General features: G+C 46.2%; 3 protein-coding genes across 5 annotated transcripts; 2 read left to right on the top strand and 1 right to left on the bottom strand.

Annotated features, from left to right (window-relative positions):
- On the top strand, nt 1–10,769 carry JPT1 (Jupiter microtubule associated homolog 1). The gene is made up of 4 exons (XM_026654533.1): nt 1–144; nt 639–736; nt 3,284–3,308; nt 10,500–10,769. Exons 1-4 carry the CDS (start codon nt 84–86, stop codon nt 10,646–10,648), a joined length of 333 nt encoding a protein of 110 aa, XP_026510318.1. The 5' UTR covers nt 1–83; the 3' UTR covers nt 10,649–10,769.
- A 2,087-nt stretch (nt 10,770–12,856) lies between these two features.
- On the top strand, nt 12,857–22,036 carry NT5C (5', 3'-nucleotidase, cytosolic). The gene is made up of 5 exons (XM_024214131.2): nt 12,857–13,089; nt 19,744–19,844; nt 19,920–19,980; nt 20,818–20,932; nt 21,031–22,036. Exons 1-5 carry the CDS (start codon nt 12,904–12,906, stop codon nt 21,249–21,251), a joined length of 684 nt encoding a protein of 227 aa, XP_024069899.2. The 5' UTR covers nt 12,857–12,903; the 3' UTR covers nt 21,252–22,036.
- A 101-nt stretch (nt 22,037–22,137) lies between these two features.
- ARMC7 (armadillo repeat containing 7) lies at nt 22,138–26,389 on the bottom strand. Of its 3 annotated transcripts, XM_024214134.2 has the most exons (5): nt 26,325–26,348; nt 25,941–26,006; nt 25,130–25,224; nt 24,826–24,969; nt 22,138–22,768 (listed from the first exon to the last, which is right to left on the bottom strand). In XM_024214134.2, the coding sequence occupies exons 3-5, from the start codon at nt 25,218–25,220 to the stop codon at nt 22,431–22,433; spliced, it is 573 nt and encodes a 190-aa protein (XP_024069902.2). In that variant the 5' UTR covers nt 25,221–25,224; nt 25,941–26,006; nt 26,325–26,348; the 3' UTR covers nt 22,138–22,430. The 3 variants fall into 3 exon arrangements, with proteins under 3 accessions (XP_024069902.2, XP_024069900.2, XP_024069901.2); XM_024214132.2 differs by lacking the exon at nt 25,941–26,006 and having other exon boundaries at nt 26,325–26,389; XM_024214133.3 differs by lacking the exon at nt 26,325–26,348 and having other exon boundaries at nt 25,941–26,267.
- Nucleotides 26,390–26,753: the final 364 nt, after the last annotated feature.

Raw genomic sequence — 26,753 nt, 5'->3', positions numbered from 1 at the left:
GGGTACTGCGCCCTCCAGGTGGAGGTTCCAATTTCAACTTGAGCTTTGATTTGCCAAAAGAGCAGCCGGTGCGAAGGAACAAAATGGCATCCAACATCTTTGGTCTTCCTGAAGAGAATCCAATTTCTAGGGCTGGCTCAACAGGTAAAGCTTCACTCTGGTTTCAGTGTCTATTCTAATGTCTAGTGACTATTCTAATTTTGTAATGCTTTATGGAAAAGGCTGTGAGTGACCCCTTGAATTGTGGAGCAGAATCATTAGCATCCTGTAGTGGATGCAGCTGATGACTTCATAGTACAGAGGAAAGATGGTTTCGTAGTTAAGGCACTGGACTGGGATTTGGGCAATGGGGACTAATCTCCGCCACACATTTTCTATGTGACCACGGACCTTAGTTTCTCTGTGTAAATCAGAAAAAGCAGTACTTCTGCCTCAGCGGTGAGACTGTGAGGATAGATTCACTAAGGTTTGTGAGCCATTTTAATATGGCAGTGATGAGAAGCCTAGATGCCTAGGATGAAATCTTGTCCTGCTAGGATTTTGCTAGTTCATCAGAAATAAAGCTTTGGATAACTGTGCGAGTCTGCTTTCTTGTAGGCTGACTTTACATCCTAACTAAGACAAACTTTTGCTTTCAGGGGCCATGCCCGGAGGTGTCAGAGAAGATTCTGAACCATCTGGACCACAAAGGATAAACGCTTCTGATGCAAACTGTGGGGACTTTGTAGATCCAAAGGTTAGTGACTATCAAAAGCTTGTGCTGTGCTTGTGGCTGCTTAACCACTGCTAGTAAGATTGTATGGTAGGAAAAGGGCCTAAAGGCAGGTAGGTGGCTTTATTGTGGCCTCTTACTTTCTACCTGGAGAAAGTATGAAATCTCCCTGCACCTCTAACATGCTGTGGGCAATCAAACTAAACACTGAGTTATAGATTTTTAAACTGGGTGTTCAGTAACATTTTCTGGCTTGTCCCATTGCAAAAGTCTGGTAATGGTGAGGAAATCCCATGCCTTAGCCACAAGTTCAATATCATTACCAGCATTTGCTTGTAAAGTTCAAGCTGCAGTGCTCTTTAATCAAGGGGGGGGGGAAAGCGTTGGGGATGCCAGCTTTGTGCTGGAGTGTAAAACAAGTAGCCTGGATACTTGTGTAAGGAGTTCCCTGGCTGTCATCTACAGGGGGCAGCAGATGCATTAACCTCTGTACGTGGTCTAGCTTCTTGGGGGGATGGGACAAAGACCCATGCTATTAGCACAGGTTTTTGCTTAGTATGTGATTCCAAATGCTGGAGAAATAAGATATAGAATAGTAGCTTCTCTGCACATAGCAAAATTGGGGAGGCTAAAGCAAACTTCACATCTGTGATTAAATTCTGAAAACTAGTCATCTCTCAATCTAAAATTCAGTAATTTTCAAGAAAAGATAAACTGGGCAAAGTATAGCCCCCAGGTATGATGACAGGGCAACAGATAAGTGTCTGGAGACCTACTGTTACTCATATTTAAATGGCATCTAAGTCACAAAGACAGATTAAAGTTGACTTTTTTGATCGACAACAAGACTTGAGTGTAGGAAATGTTTTGTTTGCTGAATTGGAACGTAGTGGCTGTCAATTTCATCTGGTGGTTACAGCAGAAAACCAAAGTAAGCTGTTTGGTCTAATTCTGTTAACTGTTTAATTGTATTACATATTCTGTAGCCTGCAGAGGCTGACTTTGTGAACATAATTCCTATCCCACAGAATGCTTCACTTGCACAGTAGCTGTATCTGCAAGCAGTTTAAACTAGTATAGTGTAGTCCAGTCCAGAATTTAAGAGGTACATATACATGCTTCAGCCTGACTCATGTAATTCTATTGACGTCAATGGAGCTGTCAGCTTACACCTGAGCAACAGGCACACAATTCTGTTAAGATTCATTAGCTCACTGTTAAAGGGCTGATCTGCATCAGGGAAATGACCTAGTACTGTATCGATTGCCAGCAAGAGTTTCATTTTCGGCCCCAACCTGGTGTTAAACTATCTATCTGCTTAAGTAAAGAAATTTTCAATGCTGTTACAGAAAATGTAATTGGGGCTGAGTGGAAGGTGAGCCACCTTTTGAGAGAGCCAGTGTCAGGGGGGTGGGTAAGCTTCCTAGAGCAGAGGGGGACAAACTGAAAATAATTACCTACAATATATTAAAAACTGACTTCATCACTTCATGGCTGTAAAATGTAGCTCGTGTAAAGTTATCAAAGTGAACTCTTTCTAATGAAATGCTAGATGAACAGTGTTGGACTAGTGCTCGTGCCCATATGTGCAGGAACCAGATGGCTAAAGACAAGTTTCCATGTCATTGTAATTCTGGCCTCTAGAGTGAGAGTAGCATCTATGCCAGAGGTGGGCAAACTACAGCCCGTGGGCCACATCCGGCCCGGGGGATCATCCTGCCCAGCCCTTGAGCTCCTGGCCGGGGAGGCTAACCCCCGGCCCCCCCCTGCAGCCTTTCCGCCGCGCAGGCAGCAGTCTGGGTGGTGGGGTTGCGCACTCCTGCAGGGCAGTGCGGCAGCGTGTCTGGCTCCAGCCAGGTGGCACAGCTGCCAGACATGCTGCTCTGAGCGGCATGGCGAGGGGGTGGGAGCGGGGGGTTTGATTAAGGGGTAGGGGTCCTGGGGGGCAGTCAGGGGACAGGGAGCTGGGGGCGGCGGTTGGATGGGGTGGAGGCTCGGGGGGAGGGGGGCGGTCAGGGGATGGGGGGGTGGGGGGCTTGGATAAACGTGGGAGTCCCAGGGGGCCTGTCGGGGCAGGGGAGGCTGTTTGGGGAGACACAGCCTTCCCTACCCGGCTCTCCATACAGTTTTACAACCCCAATGTGGCCCTTAGGCCAAAAAGTTTGCCCACCCCTGGTCTATGCCCATTCAGTTCTTACCACTATGTTCTTATAAATGGACATGTCTAACTCATTTCTCTGATCAGTTGGCAAAATGTCATTGTAGAAATTTGGTTGGTTGAATAGACCACCTCCATAGGTGTGACTTGCAATGTTTCTTCTGATCAGCAGAATACATGCATTGTCCACAGTCCCGCCTTGACATCTGATCTGGAAAATCCAGCATCCCAAGATTACTTCCTGTTTCTGCATTCCCCAACTCAGAGGGCTCTGTTGGCATAGAGAAGCATGCTAGATTAGCTTTGTTTAGCAGTCGTTGCTAGGTGGGGCCTAGTGTTCAGTGCTGCACACTGTATCTAATATTGAAAATCCATTGCAAAGTACAGGAAATAATGTGTGTTCTCTCTTCTAGGACGGGGAAAGCGGTGAAACTTTTGGTGAGTAACTCTCCCTTTCTGGTGTCTAACCTGTAAGAAGTCTTTCAGGAACAAATGAAGTTCTGGTGTATTTGAGGTGTTGAAAGGAGATATTGAATATAATCCAGCCTGTGGTTACCTTTTAGATCAAAAGGGTGGTGACTTGAATATTTCCAATATTCGGTTAGATGTAGATGGAGTCTAATTGTAGAATGCCTCTGTTTTTGTTTTTAACCCAGTGAATTTGGGGTCACAGCCTGTTTCTTTGCCAGCAGTAGAGTTAGTGCCAAGAAGTCTGCATTTGGGACTAATGGATTAACTCGAAACCCATGTTACAAGGGAAATGGAGTTGGGGGAGGGACAACTGCACCATTTTAAGTTTAATACCTGCATTTTATTTAACCTAAATCAAATAAATCTTAATGTGTGACTATGGGAGTTATGAAGTTTTCTAAGACTTCTTATTAGCATCCTTAATTATCGGGGATGCCACAATGGATCATTAGTACTAGGATTTTAAAATCAATGTAGATGAAGCTTTGTAAGTGACTTTAGTTTCTGAACATTTTGCTGACACTTCAAAGAGACTGAGTTCAAACACCATGTAAATATTAAGTTGTGGGTTTAGTTTTGTTTAGAGTAAATTCAAAATAAAGTGAGATGAAATGTGACTAAGTCTTGCTGATCTTTGTAGCTATTTATCCAATATATGCCGTTAAACAGGCAAAAATGGTCTTTTAGCTGTTGAGCCAAGTGCACAATAAATGGATAGACTTTGTCTCAGAGTGAAGGTAATTGCCAGAGTATCCCGAGTTGGCAGCAATCACAAGAAGCAAAATCCATGTGTTAATAGTCAATGACTACCTGCAAAATGTGGCACTTGCAACTCTGATCCAGAATGAATAAGCAGCTCCTAACACTGTCCTCTGGTCAGACAGGATTTGCACACTTGAAACTGAACACTTTAAAGAGCCCCACTTGAACATGAGTCAGTTACCTGCTTCCAGAAGGGACTTTCAGAGCACTCATAAGGTTCATATTTTCATCAAAGCTGAGCTTTCTTCACTAATCCAAATGGATATTCAATAACCATAGGGATTTGTGTGCGATTCCTTAGGGCAATGGTGTCTACCCTGTGCCCATTAAGGCTCTTAATTGTGGCCCTTGAGGAGGGTGACTGTTAAGTGGAATTGGTATTTGATTATAAATTGAAAGTCTTATTAATATTCATGTAATCTTTTGACAAGCCTCTTGGAAACCCTAGGCTCATTCTTGTTTCATGTGTATTCATGACATTTTTAATCTGATTCCAAGTTCATTAAGCTAATAGTTTTTCTCTTGGTCTAGCACTCAACTTTATTGGACTATCAGCTGAATAGCCTTGCTATTCATGCACTGAGGATATGCTTCCTCCTGAGAAGCTGGGTTACAGTGCTTTTTCTCCATCTGGAGGTCACGGAAAGCTTTGTGGTCTGTTATTAGGGGCACGGGCAGCTTGAATCTGTCTTAGTTCCTCAGTGACCAAGTAGATTTAGCTTCAACTCTGTTAATCGATCTTTTGGCAGGGACCTCTTCTTAAATGCTTTACCTAAAACCTCTTCAGGATTGGGCAAGCCTAATGGTACTCAAGTCAGAAACAACTTGCCTTTCCTTGTAGGACAAATGATTACCATCAAATTAAACAATACTTGTAATAAGTGATTGTTTTCTATAACCTGATAAGTTTTCTGTATTTTAAATTTTGTGTATTGGATGGCACTTGGTAATTTTCACGGTTATACCAGTATAGTTAGGACCACATGGAAATGGAAACTTTCACACCAACAGAGTTCTTTAAAAATAGATACGATTGCCAAAAAACAACAAATTGGCAGGGAGACTCAAGGACAAGTATAGTCGTAAAGTGATTCTTAACTCCTCTTTATTTCAAGTGCATGGTGTCCTTTTTAATGTCTTTACCAACTAGTTTTGCTGAGCAGGAGTTTATTAGCAAAATAATCCATGTAAATATGGAAAAGCATTCATACCTTCGATCATGAATAGTCTTTTCCTCCAGGGTCTAGGTGAAGTCTAATGCCTTTCCCACCTTCTTAAATTTACACTAGAAATAGCCCATTTCCTGATTAGAACAAATATTCATTTCTTTTTACCCCAGTACTTCCCTCAGTGCTACTTTCCACACCTGTAAGCTTTAGCTTCCGGATGAAGATCAGCAAAGCTGTTAACAGCTACATTTCCTGAAAGGACTTCTCCTTAAAGGTTTTAAGAAGGAGAAAAATCTTTCCTCCAAGTAGCAGCTATGGGCTGGGCTTGACATCTGGTAGCCAAGCAGCAAGTGTTGGTGTGGGAAGAGTATCTAATGCCCCTGACTCAACTATGCAGCTTTCCTTAATGTTTTTCCTGTGAGCTATTACTAATGTGGCTTAATTAGCATTGCAGTGCTGGGCTCTGAGACTAGGGTTAGAAACTATTGAGGCAAGAGCATGAGTTTCAATATTTTTAGGAATGAACTTTTTCTCTATTTTGCCAACACCATTACTAGCAGCAAATGTGACTGGTACAAAATATTCATGTTGTAGCTCTGCTTATAATTGAAACCCCAGGGCTACTGGAATAGTTACTTCCAACTGCACTGGATAGTCAGTCAACCAATTTCTCACTTCTTGGTTTGCTTCCTGTAGATGGCCATGTCAGTGAAGTAAACAGCCATTTAAGCAGCAAGTGAACTGGAGTTGGTTTTCCTGACACAACATTACTGGAAAGTGTTTTGGTTTTAATAAATTGTTGTCTTCACAACTTATTCTGACCAGCCACAAGCAAACCACTCAGACTTAAACCTAATGCCATTAACATGCTTTGGAAGAGAGTGTAAGAATACTTTACAACTCAAGAGCAGAAATGCTAGGAAGGCACCTCCTGAGTGTGAAAAGTCCCTTGTGAACCCTGGCAAATCACTGAATTTCTCCTCTTTTCTCTCCTCTCCCCTCCCCCCCCAATCTGCTGTGGATACCCCCAGGCAAATAGAGTATGGTCAGAACTGCACAGCACAATGTCTCTTGATACTCCTATCCTGTGAAATGTTACATCAGTCATGTAGGTGAATGTTCCATGTCCCATGTTGCTCATATTTCCAGTCTTGTTCTGATATTTATTGTATAATGTGTCTTTGGTTTTTGAATGGTTCATGGAGGAGTGAGTTTAGACACCTCTGAAGGGGAAAGCTTTCTGCATTTAAAGTTCACTATCTCAGTTTGGGGTGGTGTTACAGGCACTAAATCCTAATGGGTAAGTGTCTTCTCAAAGGATACTCTCTCTAAAATGGATCGTATTCAAATCTAGTCCATCCCCATCCCAGAACAATTCTGTTCACTCTTCTGAATTAAGACAAGCTGCTTTATGACGAACAATGGTGCTTTGAGTGCTTAGTAAATCTTCAGGTTTTTGCTGGTTTTAAATTGATCAGGTGTACACACATCTTCAGGATAAAATCTCATTGGGTTCTCAAGGAAATACATGTTTTCAAAAGGGTATAATCTGTCTGCATTATGGCTCCCAGAACTGGGTTCATAGGATTCATTTACTGTTCACGTAAAGTGCAGACAATAGAGCATTCAGTTCTCAATATGAATCCGCAGTCTGTACCATAATATTTCTCAGTTCTGCTGAGTAGGCTGGCAGGTTGGTTGGTGTGCATGAGTTAAGAATGGTGTCAGCCTGAGGCTTCCATAGGATTTAGAAGTCTGCTGCCTGGTTTCAATGTGCCTATGAGCTAATGGTTCTGGTAGTAAATCATTATATTCTAGAGTCTCTCTCCACTTTAACATCCAGATTTGCTCTTTCAAATAAATGTCATTAGTATTTTAACTAGGGCTATTTTCTGACACTTTCAGGAAGAAACTGTCAGTGTCTACTTAGTTCATTGACCAGTTTGGAGCCATTGGCTTATCAGTGACCTGGAGAGCTGCTGGATCTCACTTCCAGCTGATACATCAGTGTAAACCGCTTATCCACAAGCAGTGGCTCCAGCTGCCATAGGGGTGTTGATGAGGCTATATCTAAGATATGATCAAGACTGGAAAAGCTTGAGAACACAATTGCAATAAACAGCACTTGACTTAACTGTACATACTATTGCAGGGGTCAGCAACGTTCAGTACACGGCTCGCCAGGGTAAGCACCCTAGCGGGCCGGGCCAGTTTATTTACCTGCTGACGCAGCAGGCTTGGCCGATCGCAGCCCCCACTCGCCGCGATTTGCCGTCCCAGGCCAATGGGGGCGGCGGGAAGCGGCGCGGGCCGAGGGATGTGCTGGCTGCGGCTTCTCGCCGCCCCCATTGGGGGCTACGATCGGCCGAACCTGCCGCGTCAGCAGGTAAATAAACTGGTCCGGCCCGCTAGGGTGCTTACCCTGGCGAGCCGCGTGCTGAACATTGCCGACCCCTGTACTATTGTATGTAGTGCATTGGTCTGAAACAGTGGTTTTCTAATCTGTTTGTTTTCAAGCTTCTGTTGCTTCAAAGGAATATGGATGCATTCTGTAAAGTGTAGGCAGGGCCGGCTCTAGGTTTTTTTGCCGCCCCAAGCAAAAACATTTTTGGCTGCCCGTCACCCCAGCCGTGGGCTCTCACCCTCCCCCCTCACCCGCACCCTCTGCCACCCCAGCCCTAGGCACCCCACCCGCTCCCCCCTCACCTCCAGCCGGTCCGGCGCTGGCAGGGTCGGGGTAAGCAGCAGGGCTCCCAGGCCACGCCTCAGCCCAGGGTCCCTCCAGCCTGGGCTCCTGCCTCCAGGACCAGCCGTGACCCGGGAGGGCAGAGCTGAGGACGGCTGAGGCAGGGGGCTGAGGAGCCGGGGCAGGGTAGCCCCAGAGGGAGCGGAGCCCCAGAGAGCGGGACATGGCCCCCGCCCTCTATGGCCCCACTGCTGCTGCTTCTGGCCGCAGTCCCTGGGCGGCTCGGGCTGCTTCACCCAGCCCCGGCTGCGGCGCTGGGGCGTGGCCGCCCTGCGGCACCTGCAGGCGGCCCCCAGCCCGAGTGTCCCCCGCTTGGAGCCTGCCCAGCCACGCCACAAGGTGCGGTGCTGCTCCCCCACGGTGCGAACCGCAGCAGCCCCAGGGCGCCCCCATGCACAACATGCTGCTGCCAGGGCCGGCTCTAGGCTTTTGCTGCTGGAAGCAAAGCACCAAAAAAAAAAAAAAAAGCCAGAATGCCGCCCTTGAAAATGTACCGCCCCAAGCACGTGCTTGGTTTGCTGGTGTCTAGAGCCGGCCCTGAGTGTAGGATCCATTTATCCAGTCAGTTTCTAATCATGCATTGTTACTTCAGATTTTACTATATAAAAAGCTTAATCTCTTTGCTGGATCATTGGGAATTTTATGTATTTCTGATGCATCAACATAAGAACTAATTCTCTTCCATTGGTCTCACATAGGTGAAGTTTGCTTCAAGATGTTTAAAATGCCCTGCTCAAAGTTGTTCTTGATTAAAGTTTGCTGATCAAATACCTTTCATTTAGTCTACAAACCTGAATAATAAACTTTGTCCAAAAGGAATCTTTCATCAAAACAAGACTCGGTTGACTTGTCAAAAGGAGTTGGGTGTGTGTGTGGTGTTTTTTGTTTTGTTTTTTTGCTACCACTGATGCTTATTGCCACTTAACCGTGACCTATTCTATTTAGTTACAGCAAAGCCCACAGTCCTCTTCATACTTCCCAAAATTCTGAAATAAACTTAAGTAATCAAGACTAGACCTCTGAATAGCTGAGAATTTGGGGGGAAGTGGTGCATTTTCTTGAACTTCACAGCACGCATACGCTGGATTTTGAGTAAACATGTGACACCCTTCCCCTGAAATTCCAATAAATTTTCCCACAAATAGTGGATTAACTACCTGGATTGTCTTAAGAAAGCAGAGGGTCTGCTGTTCTGGGCCAACTATATGGAAGCTGTCACAAGCTGCAGCAGAAGCTAATTGAGGTGCCTCACTCCTTGCACAAAGATTCACTTAATTAAAACTCCTTTCCCAGAAATGTCAATGGCTATGAATGAGACAAGCTGGATAACTGACTGTAATGAATAGAAAACTCAATAGAGTTGAATCCCTAGCAAGCAAAATTTTATTGAATGTGCTACGTGTGTACAGTTCCTGCATGTGTGGGCATGTTTGTTTTTTATTTAGGGTCTTTTAACAGCATTAGAACTAGATGAAATGGTGCACTCTTTTCAAGAGATGTAAGCTTCAAGCAGGCCCACACACTTTAATGTGAATCTATTGAAGGCTTGTAGACAAACTGTAAACAAAGACCACAGAGGTTTAGGAAGGGATTAGGCATTTTATCTCAGTCAGCCTAGAGTCTGTGGCTCCAGTTTGTGTATTATGCTGTGAATGTAGCATTTAAAACTGTTAAATGCAGAACTCCCGTTCAGACCTGCATTGTAGTGGCTTAGTATTCAACGCATGCTGAGACTTTTCACTAGGAGCCATTAACAGGTTTGATGATCCATAACATGCATGACCACAGGGGTGCTGGAACAATTTGTATAGTGGGGGTGCTGAGGTTCATTGAAACAAACTGTAAAGCCCATATCTGATGGAATCCACTTCAAGCCAGGGGTGCAGCAGCACCCCTAGTTACAGCACCTATGCATGATCATACTAATTGAGGTTACTTCTTGCCATGAATTGCTGGCAAGTGCAGTTTTGATGGTAATTGAACTAAATTGGTCCCTAAATGACTATAGCAGGGACCGGCAACCTTTCAGAAGTGGTGTGCTGAGTCTTCATTTATTCACTCTAATTTAAGGTTTCGTGTGCCAGTAATACATTTTAATGTTTTTAGAAGGTCTTTCTATAAGTCTATAATATAAACTAAACTATTGTATGTAAAGTAAATAAAGTTTTTAAAATGTTTAAGGAGCTTCATTTAAAATTAAACTAAAATGCAGAGCCCTCCCGGACCGGTGGCCAGGACCCGGGCAGTGTGAGTGCCACTGAAAATCAGCTCGCGTGCCACAGGTTGCCTACCCCTGGACTATAACCAAGTGTAAGATGTGATAGTCTCTCGAGGAAACGTATTTGTTACTCACCAAAAAGTTAATGCTGTCTTGCCAGCAGATGTTGAAGCAGAACTTGGGGGAGGGGGGAGTACCTGAGAGAGTTGGAGATTTCCCTTTCTTCTTTTTCATATCAAACACCCTAAAATCTTTTCTTCTAGAAAACATTGAGGCTGACATAGAAGCTGCTCCAGGCCAGAGTGAAGAAAAAACCCTGCCTGCTGCACCTGTTCCTAGTCCAGTAGCACCAGTACCTGCACCATCCAGGAGAAATCCACCTGGTGGAAAGTCCAGCCTAGTCCTCGGTTAAACGTGTTCCTTTCTGACTGTTTTGAACTCGTGTCTGTTTCTTTTCCCCCCATGCTTGTGAACTGCACAACTTGAGCCTGACTGTACATCTCGAATTTCTTTCATTAAAAAGAAGCACTTTATGTACTGCCATTCTTTCTTTTTTAAAAAAGAACAAGTTTTTTCCATTTCTGTTTGGTCTCCCCTGGATCTACTGGAAGTTACATGAATGTTTTCTAGTAGTAAACATGAGGGAAAGCATGGAGGGATAGTGATGTATTTCAAAGGAGACTAGATTGGTTCTAAGTGTGCTTAGAAGGTTTTTGTACAGAGATTTTTAGAACCTCTTATAGTCAGCTTTACAAGGGTTTAGAATTCTAGTTGACCAGGCCAGCAAACAGTCAATGAGAGCAGTCCCCTTCACCGCACACAACTGTTGGTTAACCAAAACTTAATTGACTTCCATGTGGTAAATGTCTCAGAACAGTACAGAAGTGTGATCTAGTATGCCATGCTGCCTTTAACAAGGAGTATCTTAGAGTTGGACCATTATGAAATGGGGCATGTGCCATATTTAGGGCTGAGATTCCTGTCCTAATATTGGGACAGCCGAACCTTAAGCCAGTAAAGGTGGAATGAGGTGTGGATCATACAAGAGTGGTTGTTCAAGTAAAAATTACAAGGGCATTTTATTATAAATGACTCAATGCTGTGCATGATCATGCTGGTGCTTGACCATGAGGTGAAAATCTCATCCTTTTAAAATGTGTGTTGTAACTTCACAAAGCTGGACTGTTGCTTAAAAGTAAATAATATAGAAGTTTTGAAGCAGTGTTTCCTGTGTGGGTTTTATTTCAATGTTTTCATTTGTATCTTGCCTCAGTCTACTATGGTACAGCATGCCTGATCTTTCCTTTGAAATGCTTCCCTTTGTTGTTATAGCAATAGTTTAATTAACCTATGTGTAAATAAACAAAAACACAGGGGGGTTGTAAATCAAGAAACATCCCACAGGAGTTCAGATTGGAAGGGTCATCTCTGATCACCCTTGTGCTCCACCGCCTCAGTATCCTGTCAGCAGGGCTAGCCCATGATCTGAAGCATGATGGCTTACATTCCTTTAAAAAAAGTAACTAGATGTGTAATTCTCTCAGGATGGCACTAAGGTCTTATCCAAATGACAACGTGTGGCAATGAGTGCCACAGGCTAAACACTTCTCTGCATGCCATTTTTCTGTAGGATGGGAGGGGAAGTAAGTGCCTGATGGACCAACTTTATACCAATCACTATGTTCCACAGGCAAGCATATCATGATTTATTTTGTTGCTATTTTTTCCCTCTTTTATATATGCTAATTTATTTTTTTTCAAATGGAGTAGTGAAAAGGGGCTCCAGTATTACTTGTCTAGCACCATCACTTTGAAGTTCCTTTGCAGGGGGCAGATTTACAAGCCTGCTCTTCCATCACTATACAGGCATGCGTTACACATAGCAAGAGCAAAACAAACTTTAGCGTTAAAATCTGAGCTTGCCTTGATTTAATTTTTGGACAGACTAAGAAAAGTCAAGTAATTATGTTGAGACTCTCCAGGTGCTGTGGAATGGCAAAGACTTAAAATAAACTTGTTAGCTCTCCTCCAAATTCTCAATCTGCCCTAAGGAAACAAGCAGGGATAGTGCAGCTAGTTCAAAGAGCGCTGGGATCAGCTTGTGTAGGTGAAAAGCTCTAGTTCTCGCATCTACTTATGGTGATATGAACAAATCCTAGTACTGTAATCACCAAAAAAAAAAAAAATTGTGGGAGGCCTCCTAGAACCTAGCCCTGAAACGGGTTAGGCCTAAAGTTCAGGCAGCTCCAGGACAGGCATGGGCAAGAAAGCACTTATCCAGCTGATCCTAACAAGCCTGCGACCTCCCTTGCTCCGAGCCCCCCGCAGCACAGACCCGGCTGCGCTTTGGCACTCGTTCTGCCGCAGCTTATTGCGGAGATGGAGAATTTTCCCCACTCACTGCTCCGGAACTCAGCCCTGGCCGGGCCTCGCCATCGCTTTGGAACCACTTCTGCGCGCGGCCCCCGCAATCCCCAGTGCCGCGAGCGCTGAGATCCCTGCTGCCGCCGGCTTGCCAGGGGCTGATGAATATTCATAAAGACAAGCTCCGCCCAGTCCTATTGAAGAATAGCCACTGGGGGCTCTAAGGCGGCTGTCGCCGCGCTTGCCTGCTACCACGTGGGTTCTAGTCTAGACGCGGCCGCGCTGCAGCCGACCCCGGGCGCTATGGCGGCCTCTGCCGCGTCCCGTCTCCGCGTGCTGGTGGACATGGACGGGGTGCTGGCTGACTTCGAGGGCGGAGTGCTGCGGGCTTTCCTGGCCCGCTACCCTGGGGAACCCCACGTGGAGCTGGCGGAACGGAGGGGCTTCTCCGTCCGGGACCAGTACCGCTGCCTGCGGGAGGACCTGGCGGTGAGAGGCCGGGGGCTGGAGCTGGATCGAGGGCAGTGGGACTGGGCAGAAGTATTCCCCAGATTGGCATGTGGGCAAAGGGGGTGCCCCAGCTGGCCGATGCGCTGCACTGCGCGGTGGGGCCGGGGGCAGTGTGCCCTGGCTGGGCAGACGTGCTGCAGGGGGAGGGTGCTAATGCGGGGTAGGTGTGTCACAGAGCAAGGGGGACAGAGCAAGCTGGTACATGGCTGATCAATGGCTCCATGTCTAGTTGGCAGCCGGTATCAAGTGGAGTGCCCCAAGAGTCGGTCCTGGGGCTGGTTTTGTTCAATACCTTCATTAATGATCTGGAAGATGGTGTGGATTGCACCCTCAGCAAGTTTGCAGATGATACTAAACTGGGAGGTGTGGTAGATACATTGGAGGGTAGGGATAGGATACAGAGGGACCTAGACAAATTAGACAAGGGGTTCTCAAACTGGGGGTCGGGACCCCTCAGGGGGTCGTAAACTGTCAACCTCCACCCGAAACTCCGCTTTGCCTCCAGCATTTATAACGGTGTTAAATATATTAAAATGTGTTTTTAATTTATAAGGGGGGGTCACACTCAGAGACTCGCTATGTGAAAGGGGTCACCAGTAAAAAAGTTTGAGAGCCACTGAATTAGAGGATTGGGCCAAAAGAAATCTGATGAGGTTAAACAAGGACAAGTGCAGAGTCCTGCACTTAGGACGGAAGAATCCCATGCACTGCTACAGACTAGGGACCGAGTGGCTAGGCAGCAGTCCTGCAGAAAAGGACCTAGGGGTTACAGTGGATGAGAAGCTGGATATGAGTCGACAGTGTGCCCTTGTTGCCAAGAAGGCTAATGGCATTTTGGGCTGTATAACTAGGAGCATTGCCCGCAGATCGAGGGATGTGATCGTTCCCCCCTATTCGGCATTGGTGAGGCCTAGGGTGACCAGATGTCCTGACATTATCGGGACAGTCCCGATTTTAAAACATTTGTCCCACGTCCTGACCGCACATCGGTCGGGACGCCCTTTGTCCTGATATTGGGGACTGCTCACCATCACCACCAAAGTCCTGGGGCTGGCGTGGCGACGCTTCCTGGGGCCAATCCCGGCAGCGCGCCCGCCCGCCAACAGGAGCCTGCAGTGCTGGCGGCCCCTAGGCACAGAGGCGTAGGGGGTCTCCACATGCTGCACCGGTTCCCTCCTCCCAATCAGAGCTGCGGGGGCGGGGCTTGAAGGCAGCAGTGGGAGAGCGCCCCACCCCACCTGACCCGCCCCTAGGAGCCAGAGGGACCTGCCAGATGCTTCCCGGGCGCTGCCCCAGGTAAGCACCGCCAGGACTCCCCACCTCGCCCCCCGGCAGGTCCCTCTGGCTCTTAGGGTCGGGGCCCCACGCGTGGCCGCCATCCCGGGAAGCGCAGCGAGCCGGCACGGCTGCAAGCTGGGGGAGAAGCCCGCCCCGAAGCGGCGGCGCAGCGCCATTGGGGGAGCTGCCACCTGGCTCCGGGCGGCTGGAGGGGGCCCTGGCACTGCCCCGCCCTGCAGACCGCATAGCTCCGCTCCCCACTCACTGCGCAGACAGCTCCCTGTGGCGTGGGGGCTCCGTTTAGTGCTGGGTGCTGCGCACGCCAGTGGGGTAAATAGCTCCCCGGCCCCCGCCACACCGCCCCCACATGGCTGCCCTGCCCGGGCCGCTGCCCGCCAGCAGCCGTGACCCAACGAGGGTGTTTGGCTGGGGATTGCAGCCTGCAGAGGCCGGAGGCGGGAAGGGCATCAAGGGGTCCGCGGCAGAGAGCAGGGGCGGGTGGTGCCTCAATGTGGGGCAGTTTCCCATGTGTAGCGGGGGTGGGGGTGGTTATAAAGCCAGGCGGGAGGGTCAGTGGCCACTTTGGGTGAGTCTGCACCACAGTTTAAGTGCAGGGTTAGTGGGACTTGAGTCAGCTGAGCTGTGTTAGGGGGCCCTGGGCTTAGGGTGACCAAAGGTCCCAATATTAGAGGCTTTGTCTTATATAGGCAATTATTTCTCCCCCCCCCACCCCCACCCAAAAAAAGTGTCCCAACTTTTTACACTTGCTATCTGTCACCATAGTGAGGCCTCATCTGGAGTGCTGTGTCCAGTTTTGGGCCCCACACTACAAAGATGTGGAAAAATTGGAAAGGGTCCAGCAGAGGGCGACAAAAATGATTAGGGCGCTAGAGCACATGATTTATGAGGAGAGGCTGAGGGAACTGGGATTATTTAGTCTGCAGAAGAGAAGAATGAGGGGGGATTTGATAGCTGCTTTCAACTACCTGAAAGGGGGTTCCAAAGAGGATGGATTTAGACTGTTCTCAGTGGTAGCAGATGACAGAACAAGGAGCAATGGTCTCAAGTTGCAGTGGGGGAGGTTTAGGTTGGATATTAGGAAAAACTTTTTCACTAGGAGTGTGGTGAAGCACTGGAATGGGTTACCTAGGAAGGTGGTGGAATCTCCTTCCTTAGAGATTTTTAAGGTCAGGCTTGGCCCTGGCTGGGATGATTTAGTTGGGAATTGGTCCTGCTTTGAGCAGGGGGTGGGACTAGATGACCTCCTGAGGTCCCGTCCAACCCTGATATTCTATGACAGTCCGATCTCAACGGATCGGCTTTAGAGCAAACCAAGAAGGAGTGCATTGTGAGTATCACTTGGAGCAACTGAGCATTTCTCTCTGCTTTAGTGGAGAGGGAGAAATGTGCTGTTCATTCCTATAATACCGGTAAGGCAAAATGGAGGCTATCCCTTTTCTTAGGTGTAGTACAGAGGACTGTTGAATGCTACCATTGTTAACTTTCATCGGCTTACAGTGAGCATGCCAGCCCCTTTCAAAGATGTGGGGGGGGGAATGAGATGTCTCCTTACTCAACCACAGCCAGTAAAAATATACTCCCGCTGAAACTCTGTCCACAATAGTATCATCATTGTGTTCATTCACCCACTCGGACAACCTGTTATTGCTACACAGTAGCGGTAATGAAACCTTCCATCCAAGGATCTCTAAGCACTCTATAAAGGTTAGCTGAGTCTCGCCACAGACCTGGGATGGGGGTTCTGGTGAGGGAACTGCAGTACACACAGCAGCTACAGGAAACAGTGTATCAAAGCTGCAAATGAACCCAGATCTTTTAAGCTTCCAGTAGCCTAAACTATTGCCTTTGGTGGATTCCCCTAATGTCTGATACTGAATGAGAGTTGTGGCTGTGTGGGTTGGTTTGTTTTTTTAAGTAAGTAAACATTAAAGAAGAATAAAACTACTAGGAATGTGGATTTGAAGCTTTGTTTTCTTTACAGAGTATTTAATACCCTCTACAGATAGTAAGAGGAGTGCTGGACCAAGTTACATCAGATACCTTCCCTGAGACATCCACTGTTTCTATTTTTAAAGTCCCAAATAGGCTAGAAAACCACCCATGCCTGTAACTGACAGCTAAAAGACCATTATTCATGTTCCTCTTTTTCTCTGTCACCAGAACTAGGTACTTGGATCACTCAATCCAGTCTGATTTTCATAGGTTTAATCTGATCAGGCTATTCATTTGCTTGTAGTTAGTGGCTATTTTTATACTAGGAACTTTTTGGCACCTTCACTGTCCCCTACATTAACTAAATAGGACCCCAACCCAATTGAAATGAAAATAGTTTATTCTCTGAGTGAATCTGACCCTGGTATCCAGATGCTTTGGGGCAAACATTTTTCTTCTAGTATCAGAGGGGTAGCCGTGTTAGTCTGAATCTGAAAAATGCAACAGAGGGTCCTGTGGCACCTTTAAGACTAACAGAAGTATTGGAGCATAAGCTTTCATGGGTGAATGCCCACTTCATCAGACGCAAGTCTTGATGCCCACTTCATCAGACGCATTCACCCACGAAAGCTTATGCTCCAATACTTCTGTTAGTCTTAAAAGTGCCACAGGACCCTCTGTTGCATTTTTCTTCTAGTAGGCTAAGTGCTCTTGTCTGTGTTGCTAGTCTATACATTATTATGTGGTGAGTCTGTAATCCACCTCATGATGGCAAGGTGGATTTTGGCCTCTTTGTGGATTTGTCAGCTCCTATTACTGATCCATACCCATACTGCCCACCCCCCAAAAAACTCAGGGGTGCCAGTGGGATACAGAGCCAGTCCCCTCTAGATCACTGGTTTGAATCCAGCTGAGGTCAGGATGAAAGAAAGCTGTTACCCTCCGATTACTGTTAATTTTGTGGTTATTCTCAAAATGTGCTAGGTGCTGTACATGCAAGAAGAAACAGTCTCTGCCCCAGGGCGGGTACCGTGTCTTTGTATGTGTCTGCATGGCACCTAGCAGGTTAAGATTTAATCATGACTGGAGGCTCTAGCTGTTATGCTGATTTAAAATTTGATGACAGGCACATGTCTTAGTTCCATATTTAAATAATCCACTCTGCCCCTTTACTAAATCCCATTTAGTACTTTTTGGTGTTTAAATGTCACTATTGTTTGGTAATAGGTATTTTATTAATTGTCCATTTGTTCTGAACTTTAACCATTGCCTATTTCCAAGTTTTAGGTGTTAATTCTTGTTTTAATATTAAATGTTGCTTCCTTTCTATTTATGGTCATAATTTAAGATGACCTAATTTCACTTTGTAAATGCTCTGTTTTTTAAAAGTTATTTGTGTTTAACTCCTTTCTCTTTACTGTACTTGACTGCCAAGTTGTCTGTGTGAAACGATCTGGGTTCTGCTTCTCAACCGACAGGTGTTCACAATACAACACCTGGATCCTAGCTTAGCCACATTCAATAAAAGGATTTGACATCTGCAGACATGACAAGAATACCGAGAGTTGTAATAAGTATTTAAAAAAATAACTCAACAAACAACAACTTGGGGCAGCCAGGGCCACCCAGAGAAGGGGGCAGTTTGCTGCGGGCCCCCAAACTGAGTTGTATTGTGACTTGGCGCAATACCACTCACTAAAATTTGGTGATGGAGGAGCTGCCGACCAAACCTGAGGAGCTGAGCTGCTGCTGCAGAGTCAGTGCAATGCGGGCTAGCTCCCCAGCTGTGGCAGCGCAAGTGGCATGACAGGCTAGCCACTCCAAGTACAATCCTGTCTAAAACCTAGGCATGTCCTTGGGGCAGCTAGCCTGTCCCAGCACTCATGGCACCATAGCTACTATTTTTAGAACACTAGCTCAATCAGAGCTAGTGCATGTATGTCTCCTGGAACTGAAAATTACACCCCAAGCTCCCATGTAGACATACCCGAAGTGTGAGTGGGAGCTTAGTCCCCAGAGTCTATTCAATCCTTTAGGCTATTGTGATTGCTAATGAGAGGGTGAAGTGTGGTGGTGGGTTTTGTGACGTAAGTAGCGTTCTGCTACAACCAGCACTGAGACTCCCCCACGTGATTGCACACACATCACGGACAGTGGTCGCTTTTTTTTTTTTTTTAAATGGACTTGAGTTGGATGCAGACCAGTTATGTCCAACTAAAAGGTGCATGACACTTTTAATTTTGTTTGCTGTGTTTAAAATGAGGAGGAAGTGCATAACTAAATGAATGGAGGGCTGCACCCCACCTCAGGCAGTGTAGCTTCTTAGTAGGGGGCAAAGGTGCCTCTGAACCATATAGCAAATCCTACAGTACAGCAGTATTAACTCACCTTTTCTGTGCCCTTGCTTCACTTCAGGCCCTTGCTACCCTTAAGGGAGTCTCCTCTGAAAGTGAACTTTCTCCTGGCTTATGATCACTCTTTTAAACCCTGCCTGGGTGTAGGTCAAAACCTTCCTCTGTTCCTTTTAAAGGTCTGGTTTCCATCAACTGCAAAGTGTCTTTGTCACGTTATTCCCCCTCCTCCCCATGTCATCACAGCTTGGGCAGCTGCATCAAAACACTGCCTCTTGCTCCGATTGCTGAGGAATGAGCAGTAAATTCCCCCTCCCCCCCAAAAAAACCTGTCACTTGTGGAGCTGCCTAGGAGTGTCCTGTTTATGGCAGGGGAAGGAGAGAGTGGAGTAGAAGCAGATAAACTCTTTTTTTATTACAAGCATGCTCATCTCTGTGCCTGGAACTCAGGCACCAGGACCGAGGGGTTATCACCGTGGGGAAGCTGTCGCACTGAAGCCAGAATCTGCTCTTAGACATTTTAATCTTGTTGCTTGAGGCCTTAGAGAGCACATATACACAACAGCATGGAGAGCAACACAGCAAACCTCCCTCCAGTATGCTTCAGTTGTGGTCTGGCAGGATCGACTGTAAAGCGTGAGGATAACTGAATCTCCGTGTCCCAGTCTGTCCTTGACCCCTCTGCTGAGGGTGCCAATTATCATGGTGTGGTGTTTTGGGGTGTTCATTTGGTGGCATGTTTGTTTGTTTGTGTAATTGGGTGGATATATATCTACTGGGAACTGGAATGAGATCCAACAACTCACTTCACACAGGCCACCAGATGGTAACAACTTTCAGTCATTAGCTGCCTGGCCTGGATTTGTCCTGGCAACCAGTGGGTGAGACTGTGACCCATTACCAATTATCTCAGCCACTTGGTCTCCCTCTGAAATGTGGACAAAATAGGTCCTTTTGATGTTGAATAATACCCCCGGGGTAAATTCAATAGCTATTATGCAGAAAGCTACAATAAAAAAAATACTGCTAATTCTCCTCCTCTCTCTTCCAGGCTAAGGTAGCGAGTGTCTATGAGTCACCTGGCTTCTTTCTGGGGTTGGAGCCGATTCCAGGAGCCATTGAAGCCATGCAGGAAATGATCCATACGCAGGAGTAAGAACACTTTGCAGTACACAGTCCTTGTCTATTCTCCGTGTTTGACTACTAATCAGGGCTGTTTCTTTTTAGCACTCAAGTTTTTATTTGCACGAGCCCCCTGCTGAAGTATGAGCACTGCATCCTGGAGAAGGTTGGTGATCTCCTCCCCTCCCCCCTCGTTTTAAGACTGCTATTGCAGAATCCAGCCCCTTTCAATTGTTAGTGTGTGCCCAAGTACCATACCAATATGTGCAAAGCCAAGCTGCAGCCTGTGAAGTCTGCAGGACCCAGCATGCAAAAATACTCCATCTGAGTGGCAGCTTTTCAGACTGAGAGGAAGTATTAAAGGCCAGAAGTAGTACTGTGTCATGCCTTTTGCAAGACATCTGAGTCTTACGCAATGGAAGCCAGAATATAATACTTAAAAACCAAACCAGACAAACAAACAACAACTTTCAGCAACTCATACCCACAGTAGCAAGAAATGGCATGGGAAGAGTGGGGGAGGGTAAAAGAACAGATGCAATATGGTCAAGTAGATGCAGGCTTGACTCACTGCATACTCCAGAGGCAACCAAGGGGTGTCTGATGCACTGCACTGGGAGGGGACTGCATGCCAGAGGCTCCTGTGAGAAAATCCTGACTAAATCGAGAGATGATCACTGTCAGGCAGGAATGCAGGGAGAGAGGGGTTACTTAAGTACTTTGGGGTTAGATAATGAAGGGCCTGGTATATGCCATAGGTTGACTCTCCTCTCATGCTGCTTTACACCCGTGTAACTTCATGGTACCCAGTGCAGTCATGAGTGAAGGGCATTGCAAGTACAGTTCACATCGGTCCTTTTAGTGTCCTGCACCACAGCCCAATTGCAGGGTTCATAACACTCCTAGAAGAGATTTGGGCCTGTAGCATGAGATCACTATGCTATAAATAGTCAAACTTGTTGCTAAGTAAAATTCTTCTAATGCTCTACTTCCTCCCCAACAGTACAGCTGGGTGGAAAAACACTTGGGTCCTAAGTTTGTGGAGCGACTGATTCTGACCCGGGATAAAACAGTTGTGTCAGCTGACCTCCTGTTCGATGACAAAGACACCATTAAAGGTTTGGGAAACTTGAGGTGGAGATTTCACAGCAGATGATTTACTGTTGTTTGGGGGAAAGAATGATTAACTTCAGCTTTCCATTCTGGCTCTTCTCAGGTGCGGAGCCTGAGCCGAGCTGGGAACACATCTTGTTCACTTGCTGCCATAACAAGCATCTAGAGCTTCAGACCCCACGTAGGCGGCTGCAGTCGTGGGCCGATGACTGGAGGGGGATAGTGGAAAGCAAACGCAGAAGTAATGCGGAAAAAGAATGCTATGCTAGTCTCATTGCCAATGGAAACGGACAAATTGGGAACTGGCAACGAAATCCCATTTAAAGGAAGCGCACTGACCTGGGTAGGGGCAGTTTTAAGGGCCAAAGATACAAAGCTTATTTTTTAAGATTTGCATCTTCTTTAGACTATTTGGAGGGAGAAACTCGACAAGAGACGAGCAGCTGCTTATAACGCTAGGTAGAATGTTTTGGGTTGGCAGGAAGGGAGGATGAAGAAATTAGAAAGAGGAAGCAGGGCTGTAAAACTCCATGAAAGCACTCTGCCCTCTGTCCCACTCACTGAAGCTGTAAGTATGAGGGACACCGTCACGTTAGGAAAGGAAAACTTGTTTTCAACAGTTTAACAATCTCGTATACTAAACCGGATTGGCTGTTCAGCACCCATCCACTTTTTCCCCTGCTTGGCTCATAATGAAAGTAGATAGTTTCACTTCCTGGTTCTCCTGCATTAATGTGAGCTGGTAAGGTTTGGGTTGCAAATGCTATACTCAGTAAATGTCTGATCCAGAACTGTCTACACTTAATGTTTTATTCAGAGTAAGTTTTACAAAAGCTACTACAAGACTGGTTATCCTTCTGAGCTGCAGTCTGCTGTTAGTATTCCCTTTTAAATCTTAATCTGCATCTTTCCCACCAGCTATGTTGTGGTGAATATATTATTCCTATTGATATTTAACATCAGTAGAGCTAATTAACTGGCCAGGTGCCCGTGGTATGAGGATGCTGGCTCATACTTAGTCCTGAGGTATGTGATCAGACTGCAAATTGTAGGGGGAAGAAGGTGCGTTCTCTCCTACTGAGAAATAAAGAACATATGATTTAAACATATTTCAAAGCTATAATTGAGAAGATGGGCAGCAATAGCTGCAGCTAGGGTGAAGGTGATGCAAAAGAATTGTGTTGGGTTTACATTACCTGACAACCACACTGGAAATGGTAACATCAGAAATGGTTATTTGGATGATGGTTCAGGAGTCACTTGTCCTGCTCTCTAACAGCCATAATTTGTTTTGTAGCAGTTTAGCTGCTAATCCTGTCTTCTGGACCCATGTCCCGGCTCCCCACCTGCCCCTTTCAAACTGAGGCAGAATTTTAGGAATGTCTTTCACTACTTTCACCAGCCTCCTGACCTATCCTGCAGGTGGAGGGGGCTCTAAAGATGGAGTCAAGAATATTCTCACGCAATAATAATCTTAAACTACTCCATCTGCCCTGCATAACATCAGTCCTTTGGGAGCGGGATCCCTACAGCTGTATGTTTGCTCAAGTTCCTAGCCTCCTCCACCTGCACAGGAGAGCAATAATCCTCAAGGAAGACCCTTGCTAGGTTGCTTAGCCTCCTGTTAGCTGAGAGGGAGAAACGTAACATGCACTCCACCACCGGGAATGCTGTGGTCTGTTGGCGAGACTGTGGTGTGGTCAAGTACATCAGAGTAGTGACTGCCGACATCACTGTCTCCTCATTTGAGCTGGATAAGCAGTTTATTACAGATGCCACCCCATCTGCCTCCAAAATATAGTCCTTGTTTGTTTTATCCAGACAGAGATTACAAAGACCACCTGAAACAGAAAGGAGAGAGAGTGTGGCACCAGCTACCACCACCTTAGATCACCCTCAACACCTAACTAACTCCTTTTTGAGGTTCAAGTGGCATTGCTGCAACCAGGATCCTCAACTCTTTCTTAGGGCTTGTCCACACAGTAACTAAGATCAAAATAATTGATCGTTGCCGTTCATGCCTTTAGTTAGTTCAGAGCAAGTCTAACACAGTTTTCTTTAAAAAGAAAAACAACCTACTTATGTTATATCACAATAGTACGCTCTTGTGAACTAAGTGTGTCCATACACAGACTTGCACTGAACTAACTACAGGTGTGAATTCCACCCAATTTAATGTGCTCATTACTGGTATATAAAGTACATACAATACCGGAAACAAAATACTGGTTTGCACTTCACTGAGACCCTTGTCCCCACATAGAATCAACTGGCCAGAATATTTTTATAGTAGTTGGAAAACTGTCCACCCTGCTCCCGGAATAAGTTTATTCTCAAAAGTCTGTCCTTCCTTCCTCAAGGTGATTTTTCAACCAAAGCACTCATTCCCCTATATGACATTAGGGGGCGCTATGCTCTTAGAGGTAACATCTTTCATAGGAGATTAAACAAACACAGAACTTGTCATTTAAAAATCCATTTAAATTTTTCAAGAGTGGGGTTAAAAGACTTGGTTTTCTGTTAAGGAAATGCCTTATTTCATCTCTGAGGTGGCTACAATCCAGTAAAGAGTGAGAGATTCCTAGAAATACCTTCTGTACAGCACAGGGGGTATAGCGAGATTTTAATTAGTTATGAGAGGTGCTAATAGAAGTAGCATGGCATTATTAATACTAATTAAGATATTGTAAATATGATTTCTATTACTTGGTGCAAATACTAATATGTATCCTGTACTAACAACGCTTTGCACTTAGGGTGCAGCCATACTAGCCACATTTTGATCGATGACATCCCCAGTGCAGCTCTGCTAGTGGAAGCTGTAGTAAGTACACAAGGCTATGTGTATTCAACCATCACATCATCTAACCCTGCTAACCATTCAGGATTTGAATTTGGCATGTCTGGCTCCCAGTTTGTATTGAATCCACGCTGATTGGCTCTAATGGGATTCCTCAGAAGACTTCATTATATTATTTAGAACAGGTCCTTTTAGAGGATTAACTGTCAATAACAGTAACACAATATTGGACTTGCTCATGCTCTATGGCAAAACCTTAGTTGTTCTCAATGACTGTATCATTACAGTAGGGATGTGGGTTAAAAATTATCATTAAACTAGATTTTTTGTTCCAATATCCCGGGTTTTACCTAGTCTTAGAAAGTAAGTTTGTTTATTTTTCAGCACTGCAGCATGTTAGTGGAGTGAAGGGGAGACTTGTCTTAATGTGAAATAATTCACCTCAAGCTCCTAGCCTGATGTCTCTCACCTGTTCCAGCTATTCTATTCTATATAGGTTTTTATACTGCCCTCATCACTGTCACATCACAGGACATTGTCAATATCGCATTGAGTAACCGAGACTGCCGAGCAGGGAAATAACCCACTTCCTTCCCTGAAGGACCAAGGGACGTGCCCCACCCATGTACTTATCCGCTACACCGATACTGACTCGGACTCCTTATTCGTTCCATGGGTGGCGTACCCGAGCCCACTTATCCACTGACACTTTAAAAACCCTTGCACCCCAATCTGGGTCTATGCAGGTTATGTGATATGTATGTATCTTCTCATCCTTGAAAACGATACCTGTAACCCCCCATAACCCAAGCCTGACCCCAGATGTACAGTACCTTGCCTCTTAACTCATGTATATTTCATTATAAACATTAACTTTAATAAAAATTTTAAATCTGAGGCCCTTCCAGTAGTGCATTAAGCAGTTTGATCAACATCTGTCACAGATAGTTTGTCATGTGTGGTTGATCCTCTCTCCCAAATTCAAGTGGACTACAGAATCAAAGCAGCGAGGCTAGCATCCCCTGACCCATCAGTATCCAACCAGTGCTTGGAACTACTATTGTTCATTTTACAAATAGTTTTAAATCCACTCCTTACCAATTGCAAACTCCACAAGGATCTCATTGTCCTCTGTGAGCATATCCAGGAACAGGTCAAGGACTTGAAGCTGTCGGAGATATTCATAGTTCTTGGGATCGTAGGCGAAGTTGGCTAGATTAGCCAATACTTGCTCCTTGGCTTCTGCAATACATAAGCAGCATTTAGGTGAAGAAAGAGGCAGCTGAAGTGGGCTGGGCAGTCTAATTCCTGAAGGAAAAAAATCAACCAGCAACTGATGAGCCAGTTATGATCCTGACATTTGGAATATACTTTAATAAAAAGAAAAAAATTATAAGCTCACCTGGACTCTCTGTTACCTGGAACTCAGTGACCAGCGCTTGTAAGTATTCAAGCCGCCCCAGTTCCAGCAGATCCCGCTGCTTTTGAGACATGGTGCTAGAGAGAGAAAATTAAGTTTTGTTCACAATGTCTGAATGGCCCCAGTTTCACTGCAAGGTTAATAATAACATTCTAACAAGTGTAGAATATTCAATTGATTTTCTTTTCCCTCCCTTCAGACTCACTGAGGGAACTGCAAGTGGCAGTATTACAAGCTCAGGCCCTGTCCATGTTTGGATCAGAACCATGCTAGCTATAACGGGATTTAAACATGCCTTATCTGCACTGAGAATCATTGACAATTGTCCCATGTTTGATCTAGCATTGGTGCAGCTCCATTAGTGGTATCATAGACTACCCATGAGTGTTTTTACTGTAGTGTCTTCTAAGCCTTTTCTGAGTAGGGCTAGATGAATGCTGGTAAAAACCCCTGATCCTCACCTACACTACAGTTTCCATCATTGCAACCTTTGGTGAATTTGTTATGGTGATTTTCCTACAGTAGATGAGGCCAGTTTGAATGGGGCAGAAGCGCCCTCTATGCTTAAAATGCACTATTGCCAATCCCAAACATTCAAAAATTGAGAGTCATGGTGCACAAAATAATGAGACTGGTTTAAAAAACACAAGATTTGCAAAGAAAATAATACATTTTTGTTTCTTTCTATTTGCCGTGAGGTTTCTGAACCTTAGGCTGCACTGGATCAGATGTTCATGCTTTTCTCCACCACAAGGGATAGAACCTGACTTTTTTTAAAATGAAAGATTCTCACCTAGTCGCAGGACTCCAGGAGCTGGGGCTTTAAGAACCCTTAACTCCAGTTATTGCAAGACTCCCACTGAAAATCAGAAGAGCGAGCAACACTGTGCGTGGTCCAGGTTACCATCCAGGCGCCTCCTGGCCGGGTTATAGGAGGGCCCGCCGGCTTTACAATCCAGCTCGGGGCTTACACCGCCGAGGACGCCAGCAGTGGGGGGTCGGGGCCTGTGGGGCGCAGCTCTCAGCCCAGCAGCGCGGCAGGGCACAGGCTAGGCGGGCAGGGGCCCGGGACGGGACCTACTGCGCTGCTACCCAGGCCCCTCGCGCTGCAGCCCTGTCACTCCAGCCACCCCCGCGGCCTGCCCTCACGCGCAGCGCGCCCCGCGGCGTCACTAACCGCTCCTAGCACCACACGGGGCATAGACAAGGCGACCCAGGCAACGGGGCGGAAATGACGTAGAGGGAAAACCTGAAAGAAGGGCGGAAATACTGAGAGCGGGGCCGGACGTGACGTTGGCGGAGGGCGGGAGGCTCCGAGGCTTGTAGCGGTGCCCCGCTGCTGGCCGTTATGGCGGGCCGTATGTCGGCGCGGAAGCGGCTGGCAAAGCCCCTCCTCTTCGGCAGTATCCTGTGTGCGCTGGCCACCGCCTTCGTGTACAGGTGCGGGGAGGAGGGACTTGGCCGGCAGAGAGCGGAGGGGAAGTGCTGGGGGGCTTAGTTGGGGGGAGCGCACTGGAGGCCTTGGCCGGCAGGGATTGGGGGGGCAAATGTGGGGGGGTACTGGGGGCCTTGGCCGGCAGGGATTGGGGGGGGCACTGGGGGCCTT

This window comes from Terrapene carolina, unplaced genomic scaffold (assembly GCF_002925995.2).
Source record: "Terrapene carolina triunguis isolate 2854851 unplaced genomic scaffold, T_m_triunguis-2.0 Scaffold192, whole genome shotgun sequence".
Lineage (NCBI taxonomy): Eukaryota > Metazoa > Chordata > Testudines > Emydidae > Terrapene > Terrapene triunguis.
Note: the sequence above shows the minus strand (reverse complement) of the source record. Positions and strands in the feature narration are given on the sequence as shown.

Excerpts from the sequence above, each read along its gene's own strand:
- JPT1 (XM_026654533.1), top strand. The coding sequence starts at position 84 with ATGGCATCCAACATCTTTGGTCTTCCTGAAGAGAATCCAATTTCTAGG. Across the intron at positions 737-3,283 it reads GGGACTTTGTAGATCCAAAG|GACGGGGAAAGCGGTGAAAC; the intron begins GTTAGTGACTAT and ends TCTCTCTTCTAG. Across the intron at positions 3,309-10,499 it reads GGAAAGCGGTGAAACTTTTG|AAAACATTGAGGCTGACATA; the intron begins GTGAGTAACTCT and ends CTTTTCTTCTAG.
- NT5C (XM_024214131.2), top strand. The coding sequence starts at position 12,904 with ATGGCGGCCTCTGCCGCGTCCCGTCTCCGCGTGCTGGTGGACATGGAC. Across the intron at positions 19,981-20,817 it reads AGCACTGCATCCTGGAGAAG|TACAGCTGGGTGGAAAAACA; the intron begins GTTGGTGATCTC and ends CCTCCCCAACAG. Across the intron at positions 20,933-21,030 it reads TGACAAAGACACCATTAAAG|GTGCGGAGCCTGAGCCGAGC; the intron begins GTTTGGGAAACT and ends GGCTCTTCTCAG.
- ARMC7 (XM_024214132.2), bottom strand. The coding sequence starts at position 25,220 with ATGTCTCAAAAGCAGCGGGATCTGCTGGAACTGGGGCGGCTTGAATAC. Across the intron at positions 24,970-25,129 it reads CCAGGTAACAGAGAGTCCAG|AAGCCAAGGAGCAAGTATTG; the intron begins GTGAGCTTATAA and ends TATGTATTGCAG. Across the intron at positions 22,769-24,825 it reads CCTTGTGGAGTTTGCAATTG|GTGGTCTTTGTAATCTCTGT; the intron begins GTAAGGAGTGGA and ends TTTCTGTTTCAG.